Source organism: Pseudopodoces humilis, chromosome 14, assembly GCF_049639895.1.
Source record: "Pseudopodoces humilis isolate 2021_Gansu_Grassland_sample_001 chromosome 14, ASM4963989v1, whole genome shotgun sequence".
In the NCBI taxonomy this organism is placed as follows: domain Eukaryota; kingdom Metazoa; phylum Chordata; class Aves; order Passeriformes; family Paridae; genus Pseudopodoces; species Pseudopodoces humilis.
The window spans coordinates 17139876-17163244 of NC_142213.1; the positions used below are offsets into that span (position 1 = coordinate 17139876).

Here is a 23369-nt window from a genome sequence, read left to right on the forward strand (position 1 = left end):
GGCTCAGGAACACTTTTTAAAAACCCAATACTTTTATCAGACTTCTATAAAATGTTGTCTGCTGTGTTTATTGTCCTTGCAGTAACATTTAATTACAGAAAGTTTTTCTTTTCTTTCTTTTCTTTCTTTTCTTTCTTTTCTTTCTTTTCTAGTTTATCCTCCTGCTTACTAAGCTGATTGTGACTATGCAAAGTGGGACACTCTGTGTAGTACACAGTCACCTCTCCCCTTTCAAGCACACAAAAGGAGGGGGAAAATTAGTATTTTTCATAAAGAATACAGTAGCAAAATAATTGATACATTTCAGCTTCTGGGAATTTATTTAGCAGAAAAATTAGTGTATAATTATGGTTGAAAAACAACAACAAAAATCTAAGGCTTAGAAGGCAATGTTGACTTTGCAACATTTCAGATACTGAATATTTTATGGCATGCATTTAAATCATAGAAAAACATACAAGTGTGTATTAGGGGGAAAAAAGGGTAGAATCTATTTAATATGGTGGAGTGATTTCTGTGAAAAATTTAACAAAGCATTAATGTAGGACCATGCTACATCCTGTGAAACTTAGGCTAGGACTTTGCTAATCCTACATATCACAAAGATTATTTTTTTTCATTCAGAGAAGCAGCGTGTAATTCATCCCTCAAAATACTGCTAGCCTTAGCTCTGTACATTTCTGCTTTGCACCACTTGAGTACAACAGTATTTTCAGGCAGCCATCATAGTCACAAGCTCAGGGCAGGAATGAAAAGTGAGGAAATGTGAGGAATGTGAGGAAGGAACTCGTTGAATTAAAACCTTGTTTATTCTACCTGTTTCCATCACAGGTGCTTCGACTGAACCAGTCATGATTTTAAACAAGTAACATTTCCAGGTGAAGACAGAAAATGCATGTTGGTGAAGAAATCAAGGATTGCACAGAGCATGGATAATGTAGAACATACAGCTCCAAGCTATTTAGAAGCGCTCTCTGCGTTTGTAGGTTTGGGTTTTACAGGAGCTCAGCCTGAAGCACTTGACTGTGAAAACACGATGCTCTCCACTGCTCCTCCTACAGGAAAATTGTTTCTTCTCTACAGGCCTGAACCCAAGCTCCAAACATCAAGGGAAAAATCTCTGGTGCTCCAAACAGCAAAAGTTGAAAATTGCCTGGCTCTCTCATCCCACAAGCCACACAAGAAAATCTGCACTTGGCGGAGTGAAGAGACACACGTAAGTCAGAAGCAGTCAGAGATGGAAAACGCCTCCCTGACATCACCACAGTACAGAGCTGACCTGGCCATGCTGGTTCTGAGCCTCACCAACACAGTCCCACTGGTTTCCTCCCAACCTGGATTTTTCTGCAGAGCCCTGGAGAGATCCCACCCCACAGATGTGCCACAGGGGCTGCTCTTCCCTGCCTCGCTCACTTCCCAAACCTCTCCTCAGACAAAACAGGCAATATGTTATTTTGGGACTGGAGACAGGGAAATCCAGAAAGTCTGGGGGAGGTTCTGGTACAGCCTGGAAAGTACTGCCAGTGGAGTGGTGTGACACAGAACCAACCTGAGTGACTGCTACTGCTGGATTTTTGTGTCTGGACCTAAATTTGGATTCATTTATTGGTAAGCCAGAGAACATGAACACAAACAAGCAACTTCTGTGGCCTTCATTCCCTCTTTGGTTCTCTCCATGCTTTGTGAGGTTTAACAAAGACAAACAGGTTCTGGATTCTGCACCATGGATGGGGCACCCAGGATGTACTGACAGGCTGGAACAAGCTGGAGAGATGACACAGGAAGGGTGCTGGCACTGCCCAGGCTCCCCAGGGATGGGCAGGAGGCTGCCAGAGCTCCAGGAGCCTTTGGACAGCGCTCCAGGGATGCCCAGGGGGATTGCTGGGGGGTCTGGGCAGGGACAGGAGCTGCACTTGAATGATCCTTGTGGATCCCTTCTACCTGAGGACATTCTATGATTCTAATTACAAACTGCTATTACATTAACTATCCCAGATTTTTGCTTAAAAACATCTATTAAACCCATTTAAAGCATCATGAACAACACATGTTCCATAAAGCAGGAACTGCAATCCCCCAAATGCAGCTTCCTAATGCTTTTTCACTTTATTACCAATGTCATTGTGAATTCGGAGGCTGTCTCCTGTGAAAGAACAGTGGCATTTGCTACAGCCCAGATTTCACAGCACATCTGCCGTGGTGCTGTAAGTGCATGCAGAGGAGATGGAGAAGATGCAGCAGTGTATAGCAAGTAGAAGTTCTACCTAACTAATCAAGTCCACAGGGACAGCATGCGGTGTCACAAGACATATCACTCTACACTTGAATGAGGTTGTCAGCCACGGGGAGGCTGCAAACTGCTGACAGCACAGTGCAGGATGGGGAGGTTCTAAAGGAGACACAGAAGCTTTGTAAAGTACCTGCTTCTGTGGGTGAAAGGGGGAGAAAAAGAAATGAAGTACAAAAAGGGTGATTGCAAATCTGTCGCTCGGTATTTTATTGCTGGGAATAAACCCAAACTCATTTAACCTGTGTTGCATCAACACAAGAAAAGTTACTTTGCAGGTTTCTCAAAATGCACAGATGCATTTTTACATGCACAGATCAAAATAATATGGGACTCATTAAAATAAGAATGATCTAAAGCTATTAGAGAATGTCCAAAGGAGGGACACGGAGCATGGAGCTGTGCCAGAGGATGGTTATGATGGAGATCAGGGAAAGGTTCTTCCCCAGAGGTGCTGGCACTGCCCAGGCTCCCCAGGGAATGGGCACAGCCCCGAGGCTGCCAGAGCTCCAGGAGCCTTTGGGCAGCACTGCCAGGGATGCACAGGTTGGGATTTTGGGGTGCTTGTGCAGGAACACGAGCTGGACTGGCTGATCCTTGGGGATCCCTTCCAACACAGGATATTATAGTCCATAATTCTATCAATATACCATGTGGCAAAATAAATGTAATATGAACATAGCCAAAAAAAAGTAAAATAAAAACTAGAATATCTGTGGCATTTTATAGAGAAATCTCATAAATTCAGGATACTCTTCTTTAGAGATGTGTGAGCTCAAGTAGAGTTGCTCGTTTTGAGCTTGATCCTGCCAAACATAATGACAAAAATTGTCATTAAAAGTGCATATTGCTCAAATTCATTCTAAGAGGTTCAAGAATGAAAGCAAAAGATTTGCTACGGTCCTTTACTCGAGCCATTGAAGGAAGACACCACACTTTAAGAGGTGTTCACATTAATTCCTCCTATTAGTCTCACCCCAGATTACTTCATTTATTAGAGCAAATACACTGGGAGTGCATTTATTACTCTATATCCATGCAGAACAGCAATGAACAAGCACCTTTGAAGTGTGTGCAGTTGCATTGCAACACCTCAAACTCTGAAGAGTCTGGAAGCTGTTTCCTCTGGAAAAACTGAGCAGTTTTAATATAAAATACTGCAGATCTCTGTAATCCTGTCTTGCTAAATTTCTCTGCACTTCACAAACTTTGGTAGGAGACTTTCCAACCAACAGGAGGAACTCTCAGACTCTGCATTCAGGCTTTTATTTACAAATAGATTTGTGTTCTTTTTGTATCCTATAAAATTATTCTCAGTTTTCAGTTTCATTTTGCTGATATATTCCATCAATTCCATTAGGACCAAATACTTCCACTCAGTGCCTTTCCACCCACTAACATAAAAACTATTAAAGTATCAGTTCTATTCTGAGAATTCTTAAGAGCTGAATTTTCAGTGGGTTTTAAAGGTACATTTGAGAACATACAACAAATTCTGCTTGTGTGCATATCGTTTCTGTTTGTGCAAAACTTATTTCTGTATTTATTCTCCAAAGCACCTAATTAAATGTTTGTATAAAACATACACGACTATGAAAAGCACCAGGTACACTCGACAACAGCGTAGAGACAAAAATTGTTACAAAGATCTGCATAATTAGACTTGTTTCTGGAATGTTCTCCTTGAAGCAATTAACCACCAAATAAAAGATTTATTGAAGATTATACTAGAACTTTCAACACATAAAAAGCACATGGCAAACAATACTGATTGTAAAAGGAAAAAGGCACATTTAGATACAGAAAATGCACTAAAAATGGGGCAGACATTTGATATTCTCTTCACAACATTAAGTCCCTCTGCACTAATTCACTATTGCCTGTTTTGCTGACCATTCTTCATTCAAAGTCTGGCAAAAAAAGGAAAAAAGAGAGAATCGAGGTAAGTCATGGGGCAAATAAAACAGTCAATAAAGTCCCAGAACAAAGGAGATACCCCAGGTGTGCAAATTTTTTGGCAGGGGAAAATCTCAAAAGGCTGGAGGGAAGAGTGTAAGTGGAAAAGGCAGGAGGAGGAACCAGGTAAGTGCAAACCTACTGCAAGTTCTGAAAGGGAGGTTATTTTTAAATTGCTCTGGATAAGAAACCAATGAGGGTGACAGAGGACAAACCACAGCCCAGCTTCATGGAAAAGGAAAGCATTTTGCTGCTAAGGGTGACAGTCTGTACACCCTTAAGTTTTGGGAAGGATTGCCAAGAGGTATAATTGAGGGAGTCTCTGCTTTCCAGGCAGGAAGGATTAAGAAAAAGCTGTGGAGTGCCTCTGCTCCCAGCGACTGCACACCAGCCTGAAAGCTCTCTCACAACACTCACCAGCCTTAGGAAAGAAAAAAAAGTCAGAAATACGGATGGTTTCTCTGTAGAGGGAGAAAAAATAGAGAGAAGAATTCCAAAAATATTCCAAGACATTTTAATGAATAAACCAAAAATTTCTCCCTATGGGAACAAACTTCGCTTCTTGCTCATTTCCGTCTATAGCATGCAGTGTTTTAATTATGCAGCAGTCTCAACAAATAGATTGTCACAGCATTTTAGCTAATTCTATTTAAAATACCAGCAGAAGATGGGATAATGTCTTCCCTTGGTTTGGCTTAGTTTAACCTACCCACTTCTATTCACCAATGACTCAAACAGGATATTATAACCACCACCAAAAATACCTTTAAATAGTAGAAATATTTAGACCTGGATATACCCTGAAAATCAAAATACCACAAAGTACAAACCCAGGATTCTCCCCAGCTACTCAAAATAATTTTAGAAGCTCAACTAAAATATTCCAGAAAGAATGGGTTGAATAAAACATTTTAAGATGTGAAATATGCACTTTGCTGTCTCTGTGAAATTGAGATATGTTACTAACCCCAGAGAAACAAATGAGAACAGATACCAAATACCTGATATAAATGTAAATTGACACAGCACCAAAAGTCACTGGATAAAAACCTCATTACACCTTCTGACCCCGAGTCCTGCCTTGAAAGTGGCTACAATGGGGAAGATTTGGGAATGCACTTGATCTGTGTTCTCTTCAGTAATAGATGGAGCTATTGACAGTCCCTTTATTACACCATATGCTATCCACTTAGCCATAAAAAATCCAAGATTACTGTGAAGTTAACTGCTATCCATAATTTTGTCTAAATTTTTTTTTTTACTCAACCCCAGTGACCAGCTAATAAGACAATAATGCACTTGGTTGTTCAGAGGGAACTGAACTTTACTGATAAACAATTATTTATACCTGCTCCCTGCCAAACATGCATTTGTGAACAGATCATTCTTTTCTAAGAATAATTCTAAGGATAATTCATCCCTGATGGATACAGATGGCTCATACAAGTGCAAGGCTGATTCATTGACTGGAGGTAACACATTGAGCTACAGAATAAACTAATGCATGGCAACAAGCATAGCTTTAGGGCAGCAGAAAAGCTGGGACACTGAAAAATAAGATCATTTGCCCTGTGCAATATTTTCCTAACTTTGAAAGTAAATTACAAAATCCATGGCAAAAACGTTATTCCATGTGTGTGCACAGACCTCCACATACACTAGGACCCCATAATCTGCTGTACAGTCCACACTTTCCTTTTTGGTTCTTGTTTTTTAAAAATCCTCAGAGCACTAGCAACTTGATTCATCAGACTGGAGATAGAACATGACCTATAGGTGTAACAACCTTCAGGAATGCACAGGAACACATTGCAAAGAGCTGCTTTGGTAAAAATCTTCAGCTGACAGAGGTAAGGAGTGGTGACTAATGCTACAAAAGAAAGGATGTGAGCACACTTGTGGGGTTTTTTGACAAATGGAATATGCCTATTTTTCTTGGAAATAGCAGGCTGGCTAACTAGGAAACAATGTCCTTACAGTGAGGCACATTTACAGCACAAATCTATGGATATTAGAGAACTATTTTAGAGCCACAAAGCACCTGAGTCTGAAATTCCTTAGAAGAGTCCAAATGACTGAAGACCTTCTTATGTCATACATTTATGCATTCATAGGAAAAAAAAAACAAATCTTGCCTTACCCGGCCAACTAAGATTGGTTCAGGTCCAGAAAATTCTTCCAATACAAACATTTGATTCCAAACCCAGCCTCTCTTGGAACGGTGCAAAACTCTTTGTTCTTCATTTAGCCTTTTTAGTCCTGTACTGGATCCACTTGGTAGTACTTGAGATTGATTCATGGGAGCCATATAAATGGAAGGAAGGACAGTAATCCATAATATTATTAATGGAGTCCATGTATCCATAAGCATTTCCGTTAGTCTTTCTGGCATTGTACCACCAGCTACGCAAATTACCACAGAAATTAAATTATTATTTTGCTTTCCTCCAGACTGTAGCAATCCAATTCATCACGCAGTACAGAACATTTACTTACAGCTCCTCCATGTGTTTACAGCACAGTCAATGTAAAAATAGCTTAGATGATAAAAACATGATCCATTGAGTTTTCCAGTCATTAAAGACTCCTAGTGGGGGAAAGAAAAGAAGAAAGTTCAAATCAGTGACTAAAGAGCTTAGGAAAGCATTCTGAAGCATCTTATTTATTTTTACATCATAAATAAGCCACGCTATGGTTTTGAATTTTTAGTTCGTAATATTATTGCACAGTTAAATTGATTCTGTGTATTCTTGCATTGCCTGAAATGACAGAGGAGACCCAGATGAATGATTACACACACTTAGGAAAATATTTAGGCCTAAGAATTGGTGGGGCTTGCAGTACCTGGTCTAGTGGAAGGTGTCCCTGCCAGTGGCAGGGAGGTGGAAATGGAGGATCCTGAAGGTCCCTCCCAACCCAGACCATTCTGGGATCTTGCAGTTCATCTGAGGGTCTGAAGAAACTCCCAAGCTTCTCACTAGCCTGCACTGTTAATGTGGCCAGTTACAAACACATAATCTGCCATATAAGCAAATCAAAATCATGTTCTTATTCATTAATTAGCATTGATGCATTAAAGGAGCATTCTTATGCTCCTTTCCTCCACAAGAAAAAACAACTTCTCCTGAGTGTAGAAGGCTCCAGCAGCCATTGTCTGTTTAGCCATCACCTCTCTGCAGCAGCACCGCTGCCCAGAGAAACAGCACTGCTAAATCCTCTGTGAAATCCATGATTCCCATACCAGACCACTATCAGGATCTAAGGAAACTCATTTATGCACATCTGCACTCCAGGTCTCACTGTGTCCCCCTGACTCTCAGAGAACACATTCCATTTCAAAGCCATTTTCCTAGATGGACTCTTGGGAGCATTTTGTCTTTCTTTCCTTGCCCACCCTTTGATGTACTAAAAGGTCACAGCAGGTTTCATCTCAGAGTAAATATTCCTTGAAATGGAAAGGCAAGTTAACATAGCAGGGCTGATGCCAGAAGGATGGGCAAACCCAGAATGCAGCCATGGATCAGACGGAAAACTCGATGGGATGTGGCTCAGAGAGAAGGGTTGCATTACAGGGTTATGTGAAAAGAGTCTGGATACATTTTCTTTGATTCACAGCCAAACAATCTCAGGAGAAACCACTATATACAAGAGAGTAGGAATGCCTGTTCTTAAGCTTACACTGCGTTTTAGGCTGGTTTTCTTCTACTTTAAGATTAATTCCTAGTGATGCGTGTTTATGAAAATCCTGAGAGCTTAGCTGATGTTTTTGGGGGGGCTGGGGGTGCTTTGTTGCTCTTTTTTAAGGTTCATACACACTTGTGGCATAAAACACGCAGAACACCTTTTACATGACCAGTAAAAATCAGTTGTTATTTTAAAAGCAAACAATGTAGAAAGTATTTTTTTTAAACTTCAGTAATTGCCAAAGCAACTGTGAAATCTGTTGCATGAAAGCCTGAAACTGTGAGAAACTTGTCTTGTTAGAAGGAGAGAGGAGCTGCTACCAAAGTGAAACTCAATCTCTCAAGCAGCATGGAAGAATGGTGAGCTAATAGTGCAGGGCTTTAACAATGCATCCAGAATGAGGGGAATATCCATTACAGGAGAACCTGGAGCTTTATAGGCCTCATTGCCAACTGGGGTGAAAATAAAGGAATCAGAGAATACAGAAAGCTCCTGCAAGAAAGTTTTGGGGAAAATGTGAGAGAAGCAAAAGAGGCTTGAAATGTCTTGACATTCTCTAAGTGCCAGAAAAGGAAGAGGAGCAAACAGTCTAATGATGGGATGTATCAGCCACCCTCTGAAAAGCCCCTTCAGTGCAGGGAATTAAATGGAGTTTACTGCTGCTTTCTGGCACTTGTTAAACAGAGATTTCCAGGGGCGTGTTTGGTGCTAGAAGGTATCCAGAGAGAAACAGCCAAACTTGCAGTCCAAGTGATTGGATTTGCTCAAATGGGATCCTCTTTACGTCTGATTGGATGAGTGGGTGCCTGTACCTGCCAGGACAAAGATTTTTCTGATTTCTTCAATGAAGCAAGGAACAAAACACAGGAGAAACAGAACCACTGTAAAACAGAGCAAGAGGCAGCATCTTCATTCAATATCCAGGATTAAATTCAAAATGGGGGGCAGAAACTGAAAACACAACTTAAGGGTGTTTTTTAGGGCTTGAACAGAGCAAAATATAATGTTCCTTTCCCTTTCCAGTGTGACTCTGTTTCTGGGTGAAAAATCACTTTGTACATAAACCCCAAAAACCTCTCAGAGAAAAGGACCCAAGTGGACATGACTGACTTCCTTACACTTCCATCATAAGTTGCTATAGTTCTTTTAATCAACAGGACCAAATAATAATAAAGCACTTCCTTTCATATTCAAGAAGCTTTTTGAAAACAATTCCTAATTAATCTCCACAGCCTGCCTTCTAAAAGAAATTAAATAAATGAGCTAAAACAATAGGAAGCTCCCAGAAACGTTTTTGGTTGAAGAAAGAACAGGATATTTGGTTTTCACACTGCCACTCTCAATCCTTAGAAAGCATTAAGTTCATTTCAGTGCATCCCTCCTCGGTTCCTCCCCCAGACTTCCTGCTTGTTACTCTTCATTTACTCCAATCAAATTTAGGTGCTATCCACTCACACTAATACAGAAGATTCACTGTGACTGGGCTGTCCTCACGGTAGCTGTGTGCTCAGCAATACCTTAAGGCAAACAAGTCCAAAGCAAATCAGAAATATTAGCAATGCACACGCCATGCCATGAACCTCCCCTGAGTGAAACAGCCCCGTGAGGAGCAGCTACACAAGCTCAGAGCACACAGAGCTGCCAGATTCTGAGCACTGAAAAGCTGGGCAGTGCAGGGCAAAGGAGAAAATCCCAATGGGACTTTGGCACGTCCCAGTTCTGCACAGGAATGTGATCAGTGTGGAGCTATCGAGATGCAGAAAGTTCTCTACAGCTCAACCTGGACTGCAGGAGCTTTGTTAGAGTTATTTGAGAAACAGACTCTCATTCAGGCTCTCTCAGTGAATCAGGGCATACACTTTATGCAATGCATGGAGGTGGAATTGCTCCCAGATTGCTTTACCAGGTTTGGAAATCACTCTTCTGCCCCATTCCTGGGAGCAGAACTCCATGTATGTGGCTGGGAGCTGATGGAAGGCATTTTAAATATGTGGCCCAGCAATTTACACATTGGCTAATACGAAAATTGAAAAGTGCCTAGCAGTTAAATTGTAATCCTCTGGATTAGATGTGTAGGAGGGGATGACAGGGCTACAGAACCAGCCTGCAATAACATATTAAAAACTGTATGTAAAGGCAGGCTTGGAAATCAAGGAAGACGAGAAGGTGAGCCACAGTAGCACTTTCCCTTCTTCTATTATGCCATGGTCAAAAGCAGTGGTGAGTATGGAATTACAGCAAAATTATTCCAGTGAAGCCAGAACAATCTTTTTCTAAGCAATAAAAACAAGAGAAGAACGTGGACTTTCAAGAGTGTATTTCACAGAATCATAGAAACACAGAATAGGTTGGGTTAGAAGGGACAATAAAGCCCATCCATTCCCACCCCAGCCATGGCAGGGCCAGCTCCCAGTGTCCCAGGTGCTCCCAATGTCCAAGCTGGCCTTGGGCACTGCCAGGGATCCAGGGGCAGCCCCAGCTGCTCTGGGCACCCTGTGCCAGGGCCTGCCCACCCTGCCAGGGAACAATTCCTGCCCAAGATCCCATCCAGCCCTGCCCTCTGCCACTGGCAGCCATTCCCTGCCTCCTGGCCCTGCAGCCCTTGGCAATTGTCTCTCTCCAGCTTTGCTGCAGCTCCTTCAGGCCCTGCAAGGCCACCCTGAGCTCAGCCCAAAGCTTCTCCTGTGCAGGTGAACAATGGCAGCTGTGGCAGCCTTTCCTCCCAGCACAGCTGCTCCATCCCTCTGCTCATCCTGGAGCCTCCTCTGGGCTCTCTGCAGCAGCTCCAGCTCCTTGCTGTGCTGGGCCCAGGGCTGGAGGCTGTGCTCCACCTTCATCAAGATTTTGCTGGATTTGATAAAAGTGTAATTTTTGCTTTTAATCTCCACATGTTGAGATGCCCTTGGGCTGTTGTCTTAAACAAAAATTCAGTGATCTTCTGAGTGGTTTCCCTGTACACTGTCGGATATATACAACTCCAGATAACTCTAATCCAGCAAAGCTGTTTACAAAACAGCTTTAGTTCTCCATTCATGCCTGAGAGGGGAAAGTGATATTTAAAATATAAAGAATGTCTTTAATGTAGCAAATAGATGAAAGAAGATGCTCCACTATGTCATGGAGCAGAGATTCAAACGACTGCCTTATGTTTTTGTAAACTTAGGACTGTATTCATCAATTTTGTTCTCCATGCACAGCCTACAGAGAAGTACAGATAAAGCAGAGTGGTTTGTTTTCCACTCTGTGTGCTGATAGAGTTTTAGAAAAATATTATTCTGTTCACAGGAACTTGCATCTTGGAACACTACTCATAAAACTCAGCCATGGAGTGTGTAAGTCTTGTACAAGTACAACCCAAAGTGATTACAGTGAGGTTTATAACCTAACAGGAGGACACAACCAGCACACAGCTTCAGAAAACAATGTCATACACACTGGCCCCTCTTCTGAACTCAGATCTGTGCAGGTTATGCTGTAAGTTCATCCCTTGCATAGGGTTAAAGCCAGGTATGGCAGTGGACACAGAGATACAAAGCTCATTTTGTGTATGAGTGGAGGAAAGTGCTTCTGATAGAGTTCAGTTCACTACAATCATGTTAAAAACATCTTGTTGCTATAAAAAGTGATCACTGCAGTGTAGTAATTTGTTAAAAAGATTAATAAAGTTAATAAAGGTAGTCAAAGGTATAAACTTCCCATAGAAAAAAAAAAAAGAAAAGATCATAAAAACCTTTAACAAAAATCAATTTATTTTTTTTTCATTTACAAAGCACAGAATATTCATCTGGTCAAATAAAACACTTTATTACAATGCCTGTGCATTGATTTACACCATGATCTCAGTTTAAAAGATTTTAGAGCCACTCTAGTTTCTCCACACAAGAGGCATGGAGGATTGTCTTAAGTGCAGCAAAGTTTTTTCATTATTTCATTTGCTGCGATAATATGCAGCATCTCAGCCCTTTGACCTCACTACTTCATTGTGATGGAATTTATGAGATAGTAAATAACTGTTACTAAGGTAAAAAAAACCCTTGGGTAATGCTTTTTTAAATGGGTTACACCAAAGATACAAAAAAAAAATCCAAACTGATGATTTTTACCCAAAAGGGTTTTTATGGTAGAATTTTCAGGATCCACTATATTTTGTACATTAAGTACGTAACTTCTATCTTAGATGCCAATTTAACATAAGCAAATCCTCATTACAATACAAGCAATCTCAAATAATTGAAGAGAGGCCTTCATTTAATGATCACCTAGAGGGTACCAGCCAGAGCCATTTCTTACCATTTTTTTTGTCCCCACAGGTGATACAGCTGTGGAATATCTGTTGATTTTATAATTTCTTTTTCTTCACAGTGTTCTTGTTTCTTAACTTTTTAGGTTTGTTCTTACCTCTCTAAGCATTGGCTACACCACAACTTTCACTTCCTTGCCCCTTTCTCAAGGATTCAGAGAAGGTCCTTTCCCAGCAAAAGCAGCAAAAATGATGCAAAGCCTTCCCACAGTGGGAAGAGTGATTATCTTTGCTTCACTCATCCCTGTTTGGCAGCACAACAGAGCCTTACATTTTCAGCAACAGAAATAAAAGTCCTTAATGCTCCAGTCCCACTTCTAGGAATTCTTCTTACTCTTCTTCATAGAATCACAGGATGGGATGGGTTGGGTTGCAAGGGATCTGAAAGCCCATCCATTCCCACCCCAGCCATGGCAGGGCCAGCTCCCAGTGTCCCAGGTGCTCCCAATGTCCAAGCTGGCCTTGGGCACTGCCAGGGATCCAGGGGCAGCCCCAGCTGCTCTGGGCACCCTGTGCCAGGGCCTGCCCACCCTGCCAGGGAACAATTCCTGCCCAAGATCCCATCCAGCCCTGCCCTCTGCCACTGGCAGCCATTCCCTGCCTCCTGGCCCTGCAGCCCTTGGCAATTGTCTCTCTCCAGCTTTGCTGCAGCTCCTTCAGGCCCTGCAAGGCCACCCTGAGCTCAGCCCAAAGCTTCTCCTGTGCAGGTGAACAATGGCAGCTGTGGCAGCCTTTCCTCCCAGCACAGCTGCTCCATCCCTCTGCCCACAAGAGAACTGTGGTAAAGGTTTTTAATTTGCCATTAAAACAGAACAAGCCTAAATTCCACCAGAAAAGAACTATCAAGTCACCATATCCAACAAATAAATTTGTCATCTTTGCATTTAGCTCCATATTCATCCTGTTTCCAGTACGGATCTATTAAATTGTACCTGAACTTGATTTAAATCACCTTGGATAAGGCAGCATGCTCATCTTTCCCTCTGAAAAGGAATGAATACTTCTTGCCATTAAAAAAAACGCTTTTTCTTCAGTGAATTATTTGTTTGTGTAAAGATTGCTCACTTAAAGAGCAGTCAAATTAAGAGGTAGTTCTCCACCTAAGAGCAAGATGAGGAGGGACTGAGGCTGTAATCAGCCACGCTGCCATGGCAGTGGCTCAGATGCTGCTCACAGTGCCCACTGCAAAGTGCCACTTGCATGCCCTGGCGAGACTCTCCTGCCTCTTATCTGCCAGCAGAACTGCGTGCAGTCACTCCCTAACCCAGTTCTGTCAAAATCATCTTGTTAACTTAAACGCCTTTAATAGTAAGGTGTTTTTAAAACCAAATCATTTTGACAGAGCTGGGTTAGGCCATTGCTCATGCTGTAATTCCACCAAGAGCAATTTTCATTTAAGAGGCTCTTACCCCCCCCCTCAGCCCCCACAACATGCAAGCTACACATTCCAAATAATTGGTCTCCATTCCCATTCCTTCTCCACTGCACTTTACTGTCCCTGCAGTCATGCTATTTGCAATCAACGTTGTAAGACAGACCAGTGAAATGCGAGTTAACAGAAACAATTTGCAACAAAATCCTCCTCCAAAAAGTCTTTTCCTTCAAGATTCTAACACAGATTATTGCAGAACTAAAAAACCCATCAACAATAGGACAACAACAGGAAGTTTTGAGAACACATGTGCTGACAGAAAGCTTATGAAGTTTCATTATATACTTCAGAGAGCAGAGAAATAGTTGAATCAACAAAACTGAGTGAAGGAAAACTTCTGGAGACGAGGAGAAACAGGCAATTAGGGACAAGCAAAGTACTTAAAGAAATAAATGTCTGATGGACTTCTGCTATGGTAACATGCCGTGGATTTATTCATGGATGCTGGCAGGTTTTAGGGACAGAAAGCTCTCCCCCAGAGGAGCTGGTGTGAGAGCAGGGAGCTCCTGTGGCCCAGCACACCCCAGTGCCCTGGAGAGGGGCTGGGCAGGGCAGCACGGCCCAGGCACCGCTGCACGCCACAAGAGCCCGTGGAGCTGCAGTAGATTCCACTAACAGTGATTTTAAGGGACTGTTCCGTCACCTGGAGTTAGCTGTAACACAGAAAAGCATTAGAGCATTATCCACACATCCTTTCCCTCAGCCACACACCTGGAATCGCACAGGGCGAGGAAGGGGATGGGAAATGTTCCACAGACTCTGCTCTGGCAGCAGGGCCTGGAGCCCTTTGTGCCGTCAGAGCTTCCTGCCAATCCAACTTCAAATCAACCCTCCGACTTTATTCTGATGTACCACTTGTGGCAATTTGGTTATGGCTGCCTGGGAAATCAAAAGCAGATTCCTAAAGCATTATCTATTTCAGCAGCACTGGCATCAGGCACCACCTTTCTCCTGCTTTTGGCTCAGGAGTTCTGCCCTACACCCACACACAGAGTAATTCAGTGAGCAAAGATATGTCACTTTATTTTTTTAAGCTTAGTCATGCTCTGTTACTCTTTAAAGACTTCTGCACAGTTCTTTAGGTTATTAAGTGAGTTCCTGAGCTTGTGTCAAATGCTAAATGACCGGTTTAGGCACAGTTGTCAGCTTCTGCATCACATGTTGCTGAGGGAATCCATGCACTGGGAAAATATGGACATGCAGCTACAGAAATGCAACAGTTTCTTCAACATTTAGAGCTCCTAATGAAGGATTTATTTGTCTGTCTAGAAGATCATTACCAAAAGCAGGTTACTTCAGTTTTAGGGGTCTGCTACAGGGACAGACAGAAAGAAGGTTTAGAAAAGCTTTTCTAAGATAAATTTCTCATCCTTCTTTCTCTTTGGTGCTTTAACTGGGAAACATCATAACTTGGTGCTCTGGAGTGGAGATGAGGCTGTTTTGGGATATAGGATAGGTCCTTACTTGTCACAACTTCACTGAGGCTTTGGGATAGAGAGAAAATGACAACATCCATCACACTGAAATATATCTCAATTATTATAATAAAAAATTATTATGTGCCTGCTTGACATGATACTTTATCATATCTCTAAAGTCTGGTTTATGTGACTAGCTAAGTATTTTTTATGATTTTTTGACAAATATTTACTATTAGGTAATCCTTTCTTAAAAAAAGCCAAACCACAAAAGAGTATCTTGACCCAGTGATATCATGCTTACTGTACAATTTCTCTTGGTATCCATATAATTTCTTATTTTTGTTACTCTTCAATAGTAAAATCAATATGGAAAAACTTTAAAGCTGTCAAGCCTTAGACTTTTTGTATATAATTCTGTCAGTCTTTCCAGAAGCAGCCACTACTTTATAGAACCAGAATGCTTTTAAAGAAACCCACCAAGGGTGTCGTCAGAACCTTCAAACTATTTTTATTCTTTATTATTCCTTGCTCTGTGCAGTGCTCTGGACTTCCAGTGTGCTACACAGGCTCGGGTGCAGGACAAAGAGACAGCATGTGCTACGAAGTTTGCAGCTGAAGGTGAAATTTCCCCCCTAATGAAATAAGTATTTAAAATATTTTAATGTCATTTTGGTTTTGGTTGGCTGGGTGGGATTTTTGTTTGATTGGGTTGGGTTTTTTTTTTTTGGTGTGGGTTTGTTTGTTTTTTTCATGACAGCTGATACTAAAGCCATAGGTATTAAAATGGCAATACAGCTATTTTAGCTCTACAGAGGAACAAAAGGAAATTGCAACCTTCCCTTTCACCTTCTTATACTTAGGCAAAAAGAAAGGTTTGAGTTTCTGGGAGTCAGACACTCCACTGATGTGTGAACATCATCTCGTGATGCAGGTTCAAAACAGAGAGGAGAGACAGACAAGACTTCCAGAGTGGTCCAAAAACTTAACCAGAAGAAAAACAGTTCCATCAGCACTGTTTTCATCCTATAGCAAGAGGAAGAAACGATCTGAAGTCATTTGTATTCTCTCCAGCCCACTGATAAAAGCGATTTTCCTGTGTCTAAAGCAGAACTGCACTGCACAGACTACACCAGCTCAGCCTCAGCTGTCCCAGCCCCTCTCCCCCCTTGGAAAGTGCATTACATAATTTGAGACCTCTGTCACTGACAGGAGAGAAGGGAGAAAAGGCAACTTGTGCTCAACATGAAGCCAGCTCATAAAAAGGCAAACAGATTGGCCTGCGACTGAGAATTAGGTGTTACCGTGCTCTGCCTGGGGCATTGTTTATCAGGAGACTTTCAGCAGCTGGGATGTGCTTGTCCTGTACTTCCTGAAAAAAAAAAATCTTTAAATATTAATGGAAGACATAAATATCTTGCTTTCTGGGTTTCTTTTTCAGCCTTTTTTTTTTTTTTAATGTATAAATATGTACAACAGAACTTTCATAGTCTTTGGCTTTGTTTAACCGACATTGGGTGTTCTCTACAGAATTAAACAAAATGTAATATTTAAGGAAAAATACACATTTTCCTGGCATGTATTCCAATTAAACTAAGATTATAAAATTACGACTGGGCATCATGACTTAGTGAAAGCTACATAAACTCTCCAGCCATATGCATGAGCATGTGTGCATTAAAAAAATCTTTAAAGAGGAAAATTTTCTGAACATACCTGGACTTTTCTAACTATGCAGTATGACTGCAGGAAACCTCAAATCTCTGCTGAGATAGGTGAAATTAGAAGTGAAGGTTTCTAATTTTGCATCACTGAATTTAATGGCAGTTTTACCATCAATTTAGATGAGTTGTTTGGAAAGAATTAGGGCTCTCCAATGTTAGACTTATTTCTTTGGGAGCTGCCAAGCTGAGATTTTGTGGGAGTTTTTCCCCCCATTCGTTTTCATATAACTGTTGGAAACACACGAAAAATAAAGGTCAGAGACCAGAACACAGGACTCAATCTAAACTTCAGTGGCATAAAGTTTTGATGCTCTGTTACTAAAAGGGCAATCATGGCTGTTACATTTAATCCATAGGAGAGATTCACATCTGAAATGTTGCAAAATTCAATTAGAGATTTGCACTCCCGCTTGAGTGCATGCACTCCATTTGCTGTAGTATTTAGGGCTTGGAAATAATAGATATGTATAAAAATATGTAAGTTTTATATTTGTATTTTCATAAAACATAAATACAATAAAATACGTGCATCTGATCATCAGTGACTGCAAGGGAAATGGGTGTAAATGGGAGCTCTCAAATGAGGCTGGGCTTGCTTCCCTGGAAAAATCCACTTTGGGGGAATGCACACAAAAGCTGAAACTGTCAACTAGGGACTGCCAAAACTGTTTTCTTAATGTTTTGAACTTCCACATCTGTTGCAAAACCTGACCAAGACACACTGAGAAACACCTCTGTGAGCTTGCCTAGGAATTGGGCACCACAGGGTGCTGGAGACACTTCCATGGGAGCTTTCCCTTCTCAGATCTGGGACTGGGAGACATTGCTAATCTCAAATCTGAGCCAGGGTGCTCATCATTCTCAATTTCAAATGATTTCCACAAGGCACATCATGATCAACACCTCGGCAAATCAATTCTATGAGTGCTATCACTGCAACCAACCCATGGATAAAGGCTGCTATCATGGCTGAGGCAGGTGGAAATCAGATTTTATAGCATCTGACTCCAGGTAAAAGACTATCAGCTGGTAACTGAACTGGTTCACAGACATTTATTTTTTTTCCATTTCAGCTGGCACTTACTACTCCAGGTACCATCAGTACCCAATGTATTTTGGGAACAAAATTTTATTAATGCAATTGAAATGCCACTGAGCTGATGTTATTTATGTGGCTGACAAAATGAGAAACATGCTGAACAGATTCTAGAACAAAGGAGAGGAAAATGGATAGATAGATAGACAGATAGATAGATCCACATTTGTAATCTCAAATTGGACTTTATTTTGTTCTCTGTCTGTCTACTGCTCAAATAGTTATGTTCAGAAAGCTCTGAAGTGAGCCACCTTTTCTATGGCAACAACACTAAGAAAAATGTTGAGTTTCCATGATCTAATTTAATTCTATTGATGTGATCTTATGGTAGCAATGATGCTTAAAATGTTCCAAGCTCAAATTGCCGTAGCATTTGCCTCCCACTGAAAGAATTTAGGTTTTATTATTTTATACTCACAGATGAAAGACTCTTATGATACCACTTTAGTGTATACTACAAGCATACAATTGCATTAATAGCAGGTCAGGTTCTAATAATCTTAAAATGGAAAGGGAATACTGCTGAGAGATGGGGTATCTGATAGGTATGGGGGATTTATAAGAAATACCTCAATGAGCAGTTGCTTTCTGTCACAAAACATGCATAATCATCACTTAGAAATACACAGCTCTGAGAAATTATAGGACATGTTCACATCCCTTCTTGTCCATAATCTCAGAGATCAGTATTTCTCTCCCTTTAACATCCCCCAGATTTTGGAAATCAAACTATCTGTGCGTACCAGGAGTCAAGTGGGTGGGTTCCAGGCCTCAATTTTCAATAAATGTCACAGCTAAAGTCTGGGAATGGTCTTCCGAAGTGAGGATTTAAATATTAAATCTGCAACTATATGAGAGGAAATAGAAAGAAAATTCAAGAGCTTCAGGGGCTAACAGACCTAAATTTATGTCCATGGCTGACTGTGAGTTGTCACTTGAAATGGTTCCACATCCTGAAGAAGGGAGAAGGATATTTTTTTCAAAGATAATACATCATATGTTAACAGTGGTGCAAATAAAGTCTCCAGGGATTGATTAAATCGATTTGATAAAGGTGCAATGTTATTGGAAAAATCCTGAAGATCACAAATGACAAAAATTCAAAAGGTAACAGATTTCACAAAAAAGTGAATCTAAATCTGATTGTGGTACTACTTCCTCCCCTACAACTCTTTTTTGAACTTCAGTAGCAGGAGGTGATGGGAATGACTAAATAATATACAAAAAGCACTGAAAGACTTCATCTAAGGAAGATTCTACCTCACCTCAGAGAGATTAAAACTTCTGTTTCACTTTCAAGGAAAGGCATCAAAGGAGTAGCTGTCATATACAGAGGAACTTCTTGTTAAAACCAGTTGCGTTTGTTAAGCAGGCGCATGGAGTGTTATTGATTTTTTAATATTGAAGAAAATGTCCAAAGTTAGTTTCTTGGCTAGCAGCCTGCCCAGTTAACAAATTGCTCACCTGGATAATTTAAGAACCAACTTATATTAAATGCTTCAATCTCCAAGGGCACTGAAGGCCCTCAGCTTACAACTAAGCATGGAAATCAAAGTCCTCCATAGCCAGGATGCAAGTTTGGAAAAAGAAGGGAGTTAATAAAAAGCTTAGGACGAAGCTACCAGAAAGCTGTGCTCCTTCTGTAAGCAGTGAGGTGGAACAGTAAGGTTTAAAGGATGAAAATATCGTGTAATAATCACTTCCCTTGCTAGGGTTCTTCTGGCACAACCATCCATACTGTTAGGCTGGGAGGCAACACCACAGGCAGAGAGCTTCTGGGTTCTGATGTTATCACATTTTATGGGTGTGAAATTTGCTAATTTCACGGTTATGCCAAATACTAACTTCTTCCAGAAGATTCATCATCTTCTTTAAGACAGGTAAAACGTACACAAAAGTAATTTTCCACTCTTCTGAATTTATTTATTATTTACTTATATATACGGAGAAGCCTATTGTGAAGTATCTACTTGTTCACAGCAGTCTAGTATTGAACATCGAGGGGGAATATGAAGAGAGCACCGCATATTTCTCCTTATCCTTCTTGCAGAGAAACTCTAGAAGAATTTCCAAAAGAGGATGAGTGAAGTTAAGAGGATTCTTTATCCATAGCTTCGGTAGTGATCAGCTCTATTCTTTAATTGAAACTGAAGTGAGCAGCTGTTAACTCCCCTCCCATTAAGCGCTAACACGTTACATTTATTGTACATTTATTGCAAACAATAAACAGTTGTCTCTGTTTGAGTTCCTGCAGTCAGCATCCCCCACAAACACCTGGCCGCGATAGCCACACGGGCGAGCCGTTCATGAGCTCAGGCTGCCTCTTTGGAGGTGTCAGCCTTTATAAAAGTTGTATGAGCGTTTCTTCTCCTCCCAGAGAGAAGAGCCAGCCTCGTCTGCATGGCACGGAGAGCGTGTGCTTCAGCCTGTCTGCAAGGGAGGAGGGCGAGGGTACACTTTGGTACCTGTTGGCAAGGCGAGCGGGTTTGTGCAGCGCCGCTAAATGCCAGCTTGGATTGATTCCACCCTGTTTAGTCTGCTACTAAACGCGAACTGTTTGAATTGAGACAAATTCAAGACATGACCGAACGGCAGCGAACCGCAGAGGAATTCCTGCCTGCGTTAAGCAGTGTCACCTTCATGGCGGTAGGCAGAGCCTAAATAAGGATTTGAATTAATCTCTTTTCTATTACCCACCTAGAAGCTGCCACAGGCTGCTGTGCTGAAGCCTCGCAGTGCCTCCCAGCCGAGCCCGGCGCTGCTGCCGCTGCTGCCGAGCAGGGATGCTGGCTGGCGGCTCGGGGCTCCCGGCTGGGATGCTGCTACCCAGCAGATACCGGAGCCAAGCAGAACAGAAGGATGTGTTCCTCCTCTGCCTTCCTCAAAGAGAAGATGAAGCGTTTAGTGGCACAGCAGCTTCAGGGGGCCACAGGCTCCTGCGTTTCTGCTCTGGGAGCCTTGGCAGCAAACGAGCGGCGGGGGCTAAGGGGCTTTCTCCTTCTCCCAAGTTTCAGCTGGGTGCATCCTCTGTTTAGTCAGCCAAAGGACGGGAAGGAAAACAACTTGTGGGACAGGGACGACTCCTGGCTAGTTATGGCTACAGATTCATTCCCATCGCAGCTTTCAAGAAGAGCTGTATTTCTGGGATGCTTCCCTCTCTCAAAGTAGGCAAGGAAGCTATGAAAACGTTCCTATTTATTTACTCACTTAGGGGGTCCAAAGCTTTGGGGGGAGGGAAGGTGATAATAAACCGGGGGGATTTCCCCCCCCCAAAGGTTCTTCCAGCCTCCTCCTCCCTCATTTACATATCTGGCTGGTGGGTGATTTTTATTCTCAGCACGAAAACTGCAATCTATTTCAATGCATGAATGCAGCCCTGCATCTATTCAACGCAGTGAAATAGCCCAGAGACTTATTGTACTAAATAAGAAAACAAGGAGAAGAAACGGGTTCGCCAGCCTTAGAAGCAACCCTCTGTGATCCAAAGTCTTCCCTATTCTTTAAAGGAGGGTTTGGGAAGGGAAGGAAAAAATAAACCTCCCCAGAAAAAAACACCAACAAGCGGGAAGACAAATACAATTACCACCACTTCTTCTCCCGAGAGAATAATAATGATAATAAAGAAAAATACTAACAAGCATCCCACCACATTTTCATTATCGGCAATTTGGAAACATCAGACTTAATGAGGCAGCCAGTTCAGTCTAATACCGCACCTACGGACGAGGAAGGCGCTCGCCCAGCGCACCTTGCACGCACACAGAGCCCAAGTCAGGCAGAAAGCCACAGAGCCCTCTGCCAGCCAGCCACAAATTGTCTGAATAAAATGAATACTCACTCTTTCAAGGAGCACGGGAGCCGCTCGCCCACAGCCACTTCACTCACGGATTGAAAGGGTGAGGTAAAAAACATCAGCCAGTCCCTGGGAACGGGCAGGGTGCTCCAGATTTTCTTCTCATGCTTTCCGAGGCTGCCGATGCTGGCGGAGCCACCTCTTGCTGGGCTTCCGGGGTCTCTGTGCCTGCATGCCGGAGCGCAGTTATTAATTTCTCCCTTCACACAAGCCAGCGGCAGCCGCAAGTCTCCAGGAAAGCAGGGATATTCCAAATAAATCCGCTAATTCCGGGGCTGAGCGCGCCGCCGTGCCCGCCTGCCTGCCAAACGTAACTGTGAAGCGATGTGGAAAAGTGAGCCGGGAGCCTCCCCTGACAGCTCTTATTGGGCCGATCTCGGAGGCAGGTCTAGCGCTGGGAAATTCGTGTAAGCACTTTGGGGTGGTGGTTTTCCCCCTCCCTCCGCTGCCCGCCTTCCCCCCGGCAGGCACACAACTTTTCCAGGGGCGGCGGCGCCGCTCGCTCCCCGCGCTCCTGCCGCCAGCCCGGGCCGCCAACTCCGCGCCGGGGCATCTCCTCCGGGAGCCACCGAGGGATGCGGGGGGGATGCGGGGGGGATGCGGGGGGGATGCGGGGGGGATGCGGGGGGGAGGGAGGGCGGGGGGGGGCACCGGGCGGGCCCGGGCCGGGGCCACCGGGGACGCGGCCGCCGGGGCCGGGACGTGCCCGGAGCGCCGGCGAGGAGGAGCCGCCGCTGTCCCCCCGTGATTCGGGGCGATGCCCGCAGGGAGAGGGACGCGGGCTGGATGCGGCAGCACCCCGAGGGGCCGCGGGCAGCCGCTCGTCTCCGTGGCACGGCGCTGTGGCGAGCGGCCCGGGGACACGGAGGGCGTCCTTTGAAAGGGCTTTTCCCGAGGCGGGTCGGGCCGCGGGCGCTGCGCGGAGCGGCCCCAGGGCAGCGGCAGCCGCAGCGGGATGGAGGCAGCACCGCGCAGTAAGTCCTTGACCCTCGCCCCGTCCCCAAATCCTCTTTGTGAGCCGCAGCCCCGGCTGGAGGAGCGCTGGGTGCAGGCTCAGGGAGAGCAGCACTGGCGGCAGACACCTGCCCTTGGCTTTACGGAGCTGCGGGGGGCTCGTCCCATCCCGGACAGACAAACAGCACGGCCAGCGAGGGACAGGCCACTGCCATCCCCTGCCATCCTTCCTCATCCCTGGAGCTTTGCTCCTTCTCAGGTTGCATGGATTTTCTGTTAGGTGGTTAAATGTATCATTTTCAATAATACATCATAGCTCTGAATCTTGCCCAAGTTTGATGTTTGCCAAAAGGGAAGGGGTAAGAGCACAAGGCGTAGACATGGTCAGGTACGAGCAGGGACTCTTAAAATGGAGGGCTGATTCTACACTGAGCTAGTGCTGTTGGAGAAGTTTAATTGCACTCAATTCCATCCTTCTCCAGCTCTCCTGACCAGTACGATGTTGTGGTTGAAATGAACATGCTGTGGTTTTACATTAATGAAGCAGGTTCATTGCTTAATTTTATTTTTAAAGGGCTGGTCATCTGAACATCCTTCAGAGCCCCTGAAAACCTCTCCACCCTAAGCAAAAGATGACTACTCTGATCTACCTAGGATTGCAGAAG

General features: G+C 43.2%; 1 protein-coding gene across 1 annotated transcript in view; it reads right to left on the reverse strand.

Moving 5' to 3' along the window:
- The window catches only part of CDH8 (cadherin 8), a 150110-nt gene extending 127856 nt beyond the window's left edge, over window positions 1–22254 (reverse strand). The window contains exons 1-2 of the mRNA XM_088062164.1: window positions 21736–22254; window positions 6384–6830 (exon numbers count right to left, since the gene is read on the reverse strand). Of these exons, the coding sequence (XP_087918290.1) occupies window positions 6384–6635 (252 nt within the window). The 5' untranslated portion in view covers window positions 6636–6830; window positions 21736–22254. The remainder of the gene's footprint in view (window positions 1–6383; window positions 6831–21735) is intronic.
- Between the last annotated feature and the right edge of the window lie 1115 nt (window positions 22255–23369).